Source organism: Scleropages formosus, chromosome 18 (assembly GCF_900964775.1).
Source record: "Scleropages formosus chromosome 18, fSclFor1.1, whole genome shotgun sequence".
Lineage (NCBI taxonomy): Eukaryota > Metazoa > Chordata > Actinopteri > Osteoglossiformes > Osteoglossidae > Scleropages > Scleropages formosus.
Genome location: NC_041823.1, coordinates 23,055,826 through 23,068,994, shown reverse-complemented (window position 1 = coordinate 23,068,994; position 13,169 = coordinate 23,055,826). Strand labels below are relative to the sequence as shown.

At 38.6% G+C, this 13,169-nt stretch overlaps 1 protein-coding gene across 1 annotated transcript; it reads right to left on the bottom strand.

Moving 5' to 3' along the window:
* Window positions 1-737: 737 nt before the first annotated feature.
* On the bottom strand, window positions 738-11,667 carry tmem147 (transmembrane protein 147). The gene is made up of 8 exons (XM_018726931.2): window positions 11,607-11,667; window positions 11,248-11,367; window positions 10,715-10,784; window positions 10,366-10,431; window positions 8,262-8,398; window positions 6,860-6,944; window positions 6,621-6,742; window positions 738-1,503 (listed from the first exon to the last, which is right to left on the bottom strand). The coding sequence occupies exons 2-8, from the start codon at window positions 11,322-11,324 to the stop codon at window positions 1,383-1,385; spliced, it is 678 nt and encodes a 225-aa protein (XP_018582447.1). The 5' UTR covers window positions 11,325-11,367; window positions 11,607-11,667; the 3' UTR covers window positions 738-1,382.
* Window positions 11,668-13,169: the final 1,502 nt, after the last annotated feature.

The window sequence follows — 13,169 nt, the reverse complement described above, 5'->3', positions numbered from 1 at the left end:
AGGCATTCCTTTTACAACGTGCATAGGTGTGTCCAAGACAGCATGAAGGGATCCTAAGTGAAAAGTCAAAAGCACAACTGTAAAAACACCACTGCCTAAAGAAAGGTTGTGCCATTTTTGCATGGACTCAAAGTACTGATCCTTCGAGAAGATTTCAAAACGGTTTTAATGGATCAGTGAATGTCATGACAGCCAGGACGAGAAGGAAATCACTCATCAGTGGTGCACAATTTTGACAATTAACAGCAGCAACACAATAAATGTCGATGGGGGTTTAGCAATTAAGAATGTGAGGAAGTAGAGCAGCGTGTGGTTAAACATGGACAGCAGACTAAGGTTGCACATCAATGTGTTGTGTATTGCACTTCCTTTGGGGACAACTACTGCATGACACAACCACGAAATACTGTTTAAACCACACCAGCAACAGTTTTGCTAAACTGCAGTGTGGTAAATGAGTTTTGGTGGCACAGTGAGTAGTGGTGCTGTCTGACAGCACCTGGGTGGTGAGAGAATGTGGGTTCAATCCCTGCTCAGTTTGCGTGGCGTTTGGATGTTACCCCCATTCCAGCATGGGTTTCCTCCCACAGTCCAAAGACATATTGTTCAGGTTCACCAACAGTGTGTGTGAGTGACAGAGAGAGCGTTGGAACTGATGTATGAAGTGACCCATTGTAAGTAGTGTATCTAGCAGTGTAATTCACCTTGGTGAATAAGGTGTGTGGGCTGATAACACTACATAGAGTTCACTAGAAATTGCTTTGTAGAAAAGTATCTGCTAAGTAAATAAGTGTAAATGTATAACTGCAGGGAGAATTTACATTTTGGTTGCGTTTGACAGGTGGCTAGCTGAACAATAGCATCGTTTTCAGCATGAATGGCTTCACAAAAGGCTCCAACTAATCCATTTAAATGTCTGGGAATTTCAATGGCGCTCTTCACTAAAAGAATCTCCTCTGCATGACCACACAACTGGCACAAAGTAGGCTATTGTGTGCCAGTGCTCCAACAGTATTCCATTTCACCTTTTAAAACGTTCGACCAATAAAACCACACCATGAGTGAAGGCAGAAAGACCTGAGAACGTTTTCAGCATATGAACAGGGCATGCCAGGAAATGTAAGACTTTTAATTTGTGCAGCCTATTGACGTTACATGAATTTAATCACTAAGGAGAGGTGCCAGCAGCCTTGTACTGTCTTTCAATCGGTACTCTAAAAAGCCAACACGCAAAAAGAGTATCTAAAGACACAAAGGACTTAATAAAATAAAATAAAAATTTTTTGTACAATTAAAGGACCTATATTGGCCCTTTTTGTGTCGGTGTTTACTACATCACAGTCAAAAGGATGTCTGTGGCTGGAGCACGTCGATTGCCTTCTTCAGTTGCTGTGCACAAGACTGACAAAGAGGAAGAGCGAGCAGAGGGAGATGGCACCCGTCAACACAGCCTTGACCAGGAGAGCTGTCCAGCTTCCGAGCACAAAGACATGAACAAATAACCTGCGGAGGAGAGGCAGAAATTTGTGTCAGCATGAATGAGACAATCAGCAGAGACAAACAAAGGTTAGTGAACACACAGGGCATTGGAAAGTGGCATTTCACTTTAAGAGATGACAACCAAAGACTCATATGCCATGAACACTGTTCTCGTGCATGGTGCAAAAGAACGTGGGTTTGATTCCTCCCACAGTCCAAAGACATGCTGTTCAGGTTCCCCCATAGTGTGTGTGAGTGACACAAAGAGAGTGTGTTCCACTGATGTATGGATGAGTGACTCGTTGTAAGGAGTGTATCTAGGGGTATAAGTCACCTTGGTGAATAAGGTGTATGGACTAGTAACACTACATAGAGTTCCTTGTAAGCCGCTTTGGAGAAAAGCATCTGCTAAGTGAATAAACATAAATGAACAAACTGATGTGTTCCACAGCACCTGGCCTGCATGATTCAAAACGGGTTTGATCCCCACTCCGTCAGTGTTGCATTTGTTCTCTGCTTGTTCAGGGGCCTTTCCTCCAAAAGACATGCTTACAATGACCTAGTGAGTCTAAATTGTTAGCGCTGTATTTAAGTTCACGTGTGGGTGCTTGTGCACATCCCCATTTTAACATGTTTCCCCATTTTTTTTTTTTACTTGGCGTAGTGATGTTGGACTATATGAACAAACAGCTAAAAAGCAGATGGTAAGTGGGGAAATGCTAGCCAGACATGTGCCCCCTATCCCCCAGTGCTTTTCATAATTTCCCTTTTTTAAATGTAAATAGAGAAGTGGTATTAAATATCGTTCTTCCAAAACACACATATTTGTAAGTCAAACATTCATGTCTCAGGGATGACCATTTTAAATATTTCGTAAATGCATTATAGGGGTGGGGGCGTGGTAGTGCAGCGGGTTTTGCCGGAGCCTGCTCTGTGGTGGGTCTGGAATTTGAGTCCTGCTTGGGGTGCCTTGCGGCAGACCGGCGTCCTGTCCAGGGTGTGTCCCACCCCCCGCCCCCAGCTTTGGGCCTGTGTTGCCGGGCTATGACGAGCGGTCGTAGACGTTCGTGTCTGTGAAATGCATTACACGACACTAGACTATGTGGCATTTATTTATCATTACTTCTCTTAATCTAGTCATGCTTTAACTGCCAGTTAATTTTGTGTTCAGTAAGTTTGAAAAAAAAAAAATTTGCAAACAAAATACCTGCCAGGTTATCTACTGTTATGGTTTAAAGAATCCTCATAAAAGCAAACGATATGATATCTTTTAACTGAAGAACATTACAGCTGGAATGTTCCATGGAAAAGATCCAGGTAAATTATACATGAAATGAATACATATAGTTTCAGAATAATTTTTTCAATTTGACAAATATGCACAACTCATTGAAGAGGTCACTTGTCCTGCAAATGAACACAAGCCTTATGCCTGTCTATATTTTTAATGCGGTTTTAATTTTTCATGGTTTGTTTCTCAAAAAATTTAATTTCTTTTATTGAAAGGAGTCCTCAAAACTTTTCTGAATTACACATTTGTAACAGCAAACATAAACCTTAACAGCTCACCCTGCACCACAGGCTTTTTTCTTCCCTACTGTTTCCCAGCACTACAGAAGACTAATTTTTACATCTACATTTTGAATAGAGGTAAAAACATTAATTTCACTTTATTTCATTATATTTTGAAAAATTTACAATTCTGCACAGATTTAATATTTAGAGTACAAATTAGTTGGAAGCACTACTATTTTATACCTATTTATTCATGTAGTAGACACTTTTCTCCAAACAGAGGTACATCTCAGAACTATACAAAACGTGCAATATGCCAACAGTAGCCACCAACCTATTTTAAGATTTACAAGCAAAGTTGAATTTTTGTAAGGGAGGGGGGGGGTTCACCCTCAGCTTTTACACAGCTGTATGCAGATATCTGTACACCCTTGGTCAAATTCAGTGTCCCACCAAGTGAAAAGATGACAGTTTTGCATCTTACAACACTTGTGTTAAGACATAGTATTTCTGTGCATTGTGTTGCACAGTTACTCATTATTGGCAGAGTTTTACAGACTGGAGGGGAAAAAAAAAAAAAAAAAAAAAAAAAAAAAACTGTTAATGTTGCACATGCAGAAGTTTGGGCAATCTTCCTCAAATGGTTACTGACTACTTAGGCCTGAAATAAAGTCAGATGCAGATCATTTTAGAGTTCAGTAAATACTCATCTAAACTCTTAGGATGTTGTGACTTAACAACTAAAGGCTCCTGAAAGCAGCACACTTAAAACTTGACTCTTACAAAGAATATCTAAATGCTTCCAGCCTGATATTTCCATTGTCAGAACCCATGCATCATTTCCAAGAGCCTGCAGAAAAGGGGGTATTTGCTGACACCGGAGGAGTCATACATAGATCCACGGCACAGTGTTGCCTACAGAAAAATCCTCATGTACCTTTTTGCATACACCACAAAAGACACATCTGAGGAAAAACAAGTGAAGAATTTGAAGAATACCCCTTGCAAAAGGTTAACAGTGAGGTTAGGAATGACATCTGGCAGGCAGTAACAGGAAATACTGGACTGGTGTTATGAAGCACTGATTTAAGTAATCATAAAGTCCTAAAACATATCCGTTTCCTTAGATAAAGGTGCCTGCACTGAAGTTGAAAAAGGTAGGACATCTCAGTGAGAAAAGATCTAGAGGATGTCAAGCTCCATCATGAAGTACCAACAAAAATTAAAGAAAGGTATTAAAGTGCTTTTCACAGTGCCAAGATTTCAAAATTATTGGATACCTGTAGGCAATCTCAAACATGAAAGGCAGGCACAAAGTCCTATTAATATTTTTCAGCTAGAAGACTTCTGAAGTCAAAAGGAGTAGTAGGAAAAAAGCTCAGTGAATTTACCCCCCTACAAACAGCACAAATGAAAAAAACCTTATGATTCATTAGTGCTACATTTGTACCGTAAAAATTTGAATTTTTGTCATTGCAGTTTTTGAGATATTAACATTTATTTATTTCGGAAGTGATGTCACTCCAGCCCCCCACAACACCACAGGAACTCGAATTGGGGCTCATACGTTTGTGCTACATTTGTGCCGATTTATGACGTTCAAACTGTGGTCCTATCTCTTTTACTTTATTAAATATAAAGGATAGTGTTTCACATGACATCACTCGGAACCGCGAAGTTGGTTCGAATGGCACAAATGTTGCACTAATAAATGAGCCCAAATTCAACTTTCTCCAGTACTGTGGGGGGATGGAGTGAGGTCACATGCCACGTAAAGACATTTACATTTATTCACTTAGCAAACACTTCTCTCCACAGCGACTTACAATGGATACTATGTAGTGCTACTAGCCCACACACCTTATTCCCCAAGGTGACTTACACTGTTAGATACACTACTCATCCATACATCAGTGAAACGCACTCTCTCTGTCACTCAGGCACTATGGGGGAACCTGAACAACATGTCTTTGGACTGTGGAAGGAAACCGGAGTACCTGTAGGAAATCCATGCAGACACGGGGAGAACATGCAAACTCCACACAGACTGAACGGGGATCAAACCACGTTCTCTCGCACCACCCAGGTGCTGTGAGACAGTAGCGCTACTTGCTGTGCTAACGTGCTGCCCCAGAAAAAAGAAGAACCAAAGGAGGTAGAACCGTGGTGTAAACAACACAACTGACGAAAAATATACATTTCTTTATTTGTGCTGTTTACAGGGGGGCTAACTTCACTGTTCTTGGTGATGTCACATGAAATACTATCTTTTATATTTATAAAAAGTAAAAGAGATTCAAATGGCACACCGACACATATGTTGCACTAATGAATGAGCCCGAATCTGACTTTCTCCGGTATTGGGGGGGGGCTGGAGTAAGGTCATGTGACATGTAAACAACAATGTATATCTCCAGAACCAAAGGAGGTAGAACCGTGGTGTAAACAACACAAATAAGCACAAATGTAGCACAAACAAATGAGCCCGAATTTGAGTTCCTGCATTGTTATGGGGGGCTGGGGTGACATCACTTCCGAAATAAATAAGTGTTAATATCTCAAGAACTGCTACAGCACAAATTCTAATTTTTACAGCACAAATGTAGTACTGACAAATCATAAGGTTTTTTCATTTGTGCTGTTTGTAGGGAGGCCAATTTCACGGTGTTTAGGAAAAATGCCTAAATCAATATTGGCAATACTCAGTGGCTCCTAGGAACATCTGGAAACATTCATTTCTGCAAATAAGGTGTTCCCAAGTACAGACTGACAGTGCCTAAACTTGGGGTGTTACATTTCATTAGTGACCTCTACTGGAAACAAAAACACTAACGTTGGCACACACTCCCACCTACAATAACAGCTCAATGATAAACCTGTACATATCTATGAATAAATACTTTGTAAAAACCTTTAACTTTTTCATTAACTTTGAACTATGCAACACTCCTCATCTTGTTATTACTCAACCACAATTAGAGCAGCTGATAGTGTAGTGGTTACAGCTGCTGCCTTTGGCTCCAAAGGCTGCACGTTCAAATCTCACCTCTGGCTGTAGTACCCTTGAGCAAGATACCTATTCTAAATTGTTCCAGTAAAATTACCTGACTGTATAAACAATTAAATAACTGCAGGTACTTTAACATTGTAAGTCACTTTGGCAAAAAATGTCAGCTAAATAAATAATTGTAAATGTGAATATCAAGCATGAACTGTAAAAACTTCTGCTCAGCAACATGCAGAAATTTCAGGGAAAAAAAAACACAATTCAAATAATATTGTAAAACTTAAAATGCTCATATATTTGAAGATTAATAATTTTAAGATTTCTACGATCAGCCATTGTATGTAAACATGGGTTTTTAATAAATAAGATACAATTTCTGGTCTTTGGTTTATTCTTTATTTTATAATTAAATGTTCACTGTTAATCAGGGAGTGTAAAATTCTGAGAAAGTTTTTATCTGCTGTTTATGTTCTATGTAAAATTAAAAATGACAATGTTCTACATAAGGCACATTCAATTTCTCAAGTATAAACAGCTGAAGATAATCAACTACTAATTTAATGCCTCAAAGGGCTGTCTGGGAATCCGAGATTTGACAAGTTTTGATGTGGCTACTCACTCCATCAAAAACGCCTTGTAGACACATAGTCCCAGCAAAACCGTAACAGGCAGGCGGAAGCTCTTTGGCAGGTCATATCGTGTGAACATCCACACCACTGCCGCCATGGCAATGTAATGCACCTGTGTAGAGAGAAAATAATGCAGATTTTCAACAATCCCCTTAGAATTCTACCCTAGCAGAGTGGTAACATTTTCTCTGCTGGTCCCCAGCCTCCTCAAAGGGTGGAGAGCACTTACTAGACTGATGTTGGAGTCGAAACTCATCTGAATATACTTCCAGTCAAACTCAATTCCCCGGGCCCCAACCCACAAAGGAATGCACCTGGTGGAAAACGTATTAAATACGTGAGGATTAGTGCATAAATCTAACTTTCACAACATGCCTTTTTTTCCCCCCTATCCTTCAAACACATAAGGGCAGTTGTCATTATAAATGTCAAACAGGATGGGAAAGTAATTCCAAGACTCTCTTCTTGGGCTCCAGTGCACACATATTAAAGCCATGTCAGCTGGATTTTGAGGCCAGTCACAGATGTGGCACATAAAACCTTAATTTCACAAGAAATAAACACAGGCATCCCATAATTTACTGTACAAACTATCTGAAACTTCAGTACAATGACTCTTGGCTTTTGACAGACAATTTTCAATTTCCACAATTTTAAAAAAAAAAACTACGTAACGAAATTTATCCAAAACAGGCCCAAAAAATTTTGAAGCCGTGCATCACGCAAAAGTCAGAAGTGCAGTAATGTACTGCAGTTGGCACTAGTGTACCATCAGCTGTTTCCTGTTTGCTTTGTGTCCACATTTGTGTAGTGGCAGTACAAGAATGACTGCCAAAACTCCTGCCTCATCCACCCACAACTCACAGTCAACTGTTCTTCTCTTCACTCAGTGAATACAGTAAGTTCATTAAATTGCCTTATTTATTGTCAACTGTTGTCTGCCCTTTAAAAAAAAAAAAAAAAAAAAAAAAAAAACATTGTAAATTTCATTATTGAACATTTGGTGCTGTCTACCAGACACTTTCCTACACCTGCTGCCTGGAAACATACCTGTTAATACCTTATTAAAGTTTAGACAATCATGAAGTGATTCCCATGGCTATGTCTCAGTCGTTTTGTGTAACGTACCTCTGTATTGTTTTCTAAGATATGCCTGGGTTTGGAAAGAAAAAGGATCTGCTAAATGTATAAATGTGTTTTATATCATGCTGAAATCATGGGTTGATAGTTATGTTGGTGTTTTACAGTGTTTTTGTGAAAACTCATTTGAGGTTTCTGGACCGTCTGGGAACGCATTATTATTTTCCCAGTCCAATTATTTATTTTGAAACAATGGGAAATAGGCTTTTGGTATCCAAAATTTCAGTATCAGCACCATTTTCAGTAATAGATTATTTTTGTAAATTGAGAAATTTCAGTATATCTATATAAAAAAAAAATCCTAAACACCTTAATACTAAATTACGCTGAAATATCTGTTAGACCACCTTTTTATCAATAATTTTATATTGGAATTATTGCTGGCTTTAAAAGTTCAATTAGCAAAACTTTTATTGCCTGTTATATACTACATGTGGTAACATATTGCAGACCTTGGTATTAAGAAAGCTAGCTGGAAAAAAAAACTGTACCTAGACATGACCAGCTCAGCAGTAGCCCAGCCCATGGCTGCCACCATTATCTTGTATTCTCCCTTTCCAGCATTCCTGGACATGACAAGGTGGAGCCCAAGAAGGTCAGCTAGATCAACAGTGGTCTTCATGAACTCCTGTAAACAAACAATTACAGAGGAAAAAAACTGATACAAATGTGAACACATTTATATCTAATACACTTCATCAGAAAGATGGAATCTCTGATATGTAATAAAACTTTAATTATAATTTACTGTCAAACATGAAGATGTACAGAAATTTTAATGTGGATTTTTCTATTGAAGACCATGCACTAGGTAGTAACCCACTGGATTTTATCTTAATTAAATGATATTTCAGTCTCAAGTTATCCAGTAACTTTTATTCCATTCCTATACCCTTTAACACATTCTATACAGAAGCCACGCACAACAATTGAGATTTATGAAAATTTGGAGAAATTATATAGGTGCTTTGATTTCAGTAAAATGTTATGTGAAATATTAAAATTAATTTCCCTACATCCTGCCTTTTGTCACTTCACCCATGAAACTTACATATTTGAGACCTAGTAATTTCATATTAAAATCACTGGGGACCATCACAAGGTGTTGGGCCTTGTAGAAATTTGAAAAAATGATAAATATTCTAAAATTTTAAAATATTAAACTGTGGAAAATTAAAAATTAAATACATTTCAACAAGTCAGATATTCAGAATTTTTGAGTTTTTTTTTCTTTATATACAAAACTAAATCTCTGACTTGGACCAGTTCTGGTTCTCTAGAAGGATAAAAAAAAAATAAAATAAATAAATAAATAAATAAATAAATGAAATCCTCACTCATGCCTCAAAATTCCACAATTATAAAATTTATTTGAATGAAATAGAATTTCTGTAACTACAATAGGAACTGATGCAGTTTCAAATCTAACTCTTGTCCTGTGTGGCTCCTGCATGCTCTTACTGTGTTTGAGTAGGTTTCCGCCCACAGTCCAAAGACATGGAGTTCAGGTCTGGACACTCCAAACTGCACACAGTATGTCAATGTGTGTATGGCTACACTGCATCCTAATGAGGGTGTACCCCACCCACCAACAATGTACTCAGTGATACTGGGAGGAGCTCTGTACTGCCACGACCTTGCCCACAACAAGCAGTTAGCCAAACTGAGTGAGTAGGAAGTAAAATCAGAACTAGTCTCAAATTCATCTGTACAACCCACCAGATGTCTCAATAACAAGTTTATCCCCATGGGGAAAAAAAAAAAAAAAAAAAAAAAATTTATACTGAAACTCATACTTATACGATGAACATCAGTGCATAAAGTGGAAAGAAAAACTAGGATTACTTAAGAATCCCAAGTCTGCAACTATGTCTTTCTTCCTTCTAATGTAATGCAAAAATTGTATTTTCTTTGAAATGTACATCACTTTGGAGAAAAGGGTCCGCTAAGTGAATAAATGTACTGTAAATGGAAAAGTTGTTTTTTGGTCATAACATGAGAACTGATGCAAAACCAGACTTTTCCAGCAGATGGTACTGTTTATGCAAAACTGACAAGTAGAAGGGTATGTAAAGCTTGACAGAATTTACTCAAATTTATTTTTTTCTTTGACAACATAACTATAAACCATCTGGGGGATAGGCTTCAAGACCTGTGATGGATGGTATTAGAATTCCTTTCTACAGGTGATTTGGCATGAAATGGCCTACCATTGTTTGTACAAATTAACAATTACAATTAACATGTTGACTAATGGGTAAACCTTTATGCAGTTACTCATGTGACGTATACTGGGTTAATGTAGTGACAAATAATTGTGAAATTAATTTAGAATCACGTGTGAGCATGAGTTAGCAAGTCTTTTCTTCTGTTGATGTAATGCACTCATTGCACTTTTCTCTAAGATGTACATCACTCTGGAGAAATACATCTGGTAAAGGAATAAATGTAAATGCAAATATCCATTTGTCTTTATTTTATGTAGCTAGGATTCCTGTGCAGGAATGAAAGAGTCTAATCCAAGCCACAGTTGCAGGAAACTACAACAGCAAAGATACATTATATTACAATATAATGTATAAATGTACAACGTACCCCAACAAAATCATACACACCAGCACCACCTTCCCAAGTAGGAAAAAATGTGGCAAGGAACAGCATCTGAAATACAGCAAGAAGGGTTATTTTAGTTATAAATATGTTTAACTGTAGAACATAAATGACAAGATTTATAGCAGCTCTTCAAAGAGTGGAAGATTCTAGATAACACGCTGGGTTGAGCAGGCAGGTAAACTGCAGAGGTGATACTTAGAACCAGAACAGGGAAAGTAAAAAAAAAAAAAAAAAACACTAAAGAAGAGAAAGTAAACACAAACATTAAGTGACTAACATACCATTAAAACAAGTTTACAGTTAAACATTGATTTTTTTTTTTTTTTAATACCTTACAGAGCTGTACGAAAAGGTAGGTAGCACCAGCCTGAACACATCTCCAAAACGCATTGTACTCTGACCTGTGAAAATCAGGGCCACATCACACAGAGAGAGATGAAACACACACAATGTCTCTCGCAGTCTTACAGCTGCCACAAAATTTGGGTGTCAGCTGTCCGGAATAAGTGATAAACACAGCTTTTGCCACAAAGCACAATCCACTTAGTTAACAGTGATGCTCATAACACAGGTGCAACTAATTTGTCCCCAGCATTACTGTTTAACTCCACTGAGTACAATTAATATTTTTGGTCCTACATTGTGACTATGAGTATGAAGTTACTCAGTTATATGAGGTTCCTTGCTGAAGCACTGCAGCTCAGATGATGACAGAGAGCATAAGAGGATTTGAAGGCCTCATCCCATTGTCAAACTGTACACATTATACACACATACAGCAAAGGGGACTTGCAAAAGATTATTTCCCAACGGACTGAATTACTACGTGGAACAGTTGCTTTTTACTCTTTAACCTTTACTCACAGTCCACTGCACTTGTAGGTAATGAAATAGGGGAAATAAGCCAAGGCGAAACAGTTCCCAAAATGAAATAAAGTCATTTTTCCCCTGAAGGAGTCAATGTCGATACTTAAGGTACGTGATCTAGAAAGGAGAAGAAATTTAGTTGAAGGTCTGTCAGTGATTCACAGAGAGAGACAGGCACCATTAATTTACATGTATATCTGTAACCAACTCCGAAGCTAAAAAAAAATTAGTCGTCTGTCGTAGTCATTCTCATCTCATGTGATATGATTTACAATTAAGGAAATTAGTTTCTTTTAACGATTAAATAACTGCCCATATTTAAAAAGTACAACGTTAGAATGAATCGCAGTACTTACCCTATTCAGTCGACAACTATACTACATGCCTCGCTTACTACAAACCGGAAGAAGGAATCGGTCCGACGCTATAATGTTTCCGGTTGCGCTCATTAGTAGAGAGGGCAAAGTTCCTATTATAGTTCGCTTAGGGGAACAAATTGGTTTTCAGAAACAAGAGTACTACGCATTTTAAGTAAAACTATAATTTTGAAGGGGGATGCAGTGGCGCAATGGGTTTGGCCTGTGCCTGCCCTCCGTGGGTCTAGAGTTCGAGTCCCGCTTCTTGGGGTGCCCTGCGACGGACTGGCATCCCGCCGTGCTTCCAGCCCCTCGCTGCCGGGTTAGGCTCCGGCTCACCGCGACCCCGCTCGGGACGACCGGTTTCAGTCAGTTTACGTGCGCGCATACTTTTGAATGCACTAGATTATTTTTTTTTTTACCCGAAACGAAGCTCGAAAAATTGTAAACTGTTTAAACATGGGCTGTCGAGGTCTTACTTCCAGTCATACAATTTAAATAACAATGTCCTGGAGTCGCTCACGTCATCCCATGGTGGTCTAAGTCTTTGCAAGGACATGAGTCCAGTCTTCAATTCTCCCGCACATCGCAGCCATTTGCTGCTCTTGAAGACATGTCCACTTCAATATCTGTTGAGTCCGCCATCACCCGACACCGCACTGTTCCCAGCATACGTCTCTCCATCGACTTTCTGTAGCTACTCGAACCAAGTTCACGACTGGTTACAGCCTACAAGACCATGATTAGTGGATCTGCTCAGTGATACCTATGGGCCGTCATCCTTCCCTACACATATTAATTCATTTAGCAAACACTTTTCTCAAGCAACTTAATGATAAACTTCTTCCAATTATTATAGCTTGGATGGTGTGAGAGGACATGGGTTCAGTCCTTGCTCAGTCTGTGTGAAGTGTGCACATTCTCCCAGTATCTGCATGCGTTTCCTCCCACTGTGTGTTTCAGGTTAATTGATGACTCTGAAGTACCCATTGTGTGTGTGTGTGTGTGTGTGTGTGTGTGTGTGTGTTTGTAACATTGCTCTGGTGTGTAGATGGGTGAATAATAATAGGGAATACAGTATAAATCACCCTGGATTAAGATCTCGCTAAAATACTACATAGTATATGTTGTTTTGGAGAAATGAGTGCTAAATTAATACATTTAAGCTGGATAATTTTTACTGGAGTAATTCATGGTAAGTATCTTGTTTAAGTGTACTACAGTACATTTACATTTATTCATTTACAAGATGCTTTTCTCCAAAGCAACGTACATCTCAGAGAAATACAATTTGTGCATTACATTAGGAGAAAGAGAGACATAGTTACAGACATGTGATTCTTAAGTTAGTTTGTTTCTTTCCACCATATCAACCAATGTTCATCACACAGGTAGCTGCATGAAACTCAGAAAAGATGACCCTTAGGAAGAGTAAGAAAGAGCGGGCCAGGGTGGCATTTTCCAGAGATCCTTTCAAGTTTGTGAAAGCTCTGTTTGGTAAGGAGAAGTCTGGGATGTTAAGGGTAGAAAAGCAGGAGCTGGATGGTTATCTGAACCATACTC

Excerpts from the sequence above, each read along its gene's own strand:
- tmem147 (XM_018726931.2), bottom strand. The coding sequence starts at position 11,324 with ATGACTTTATTTCATTTTGGGAACTGTTTCGCCTTGGCTTATTTCCCC. Across the intron at positions 10,432-10,714 it reads TTTTCGTACAGCTCTGTAAG|ATGCTGTTCCTTGCCACATT; the intron begins GTATTAAAAAAA and ends GCTGTATTTCAG. Across the intron at positions 1,504-6,620 it reads TACAAGGCGTTTTTGATGGA|GTTATTTGTTCATGTCTTTG; the intron begins GTGAGTAGCCAC and ends TCTCCTCCGCAG.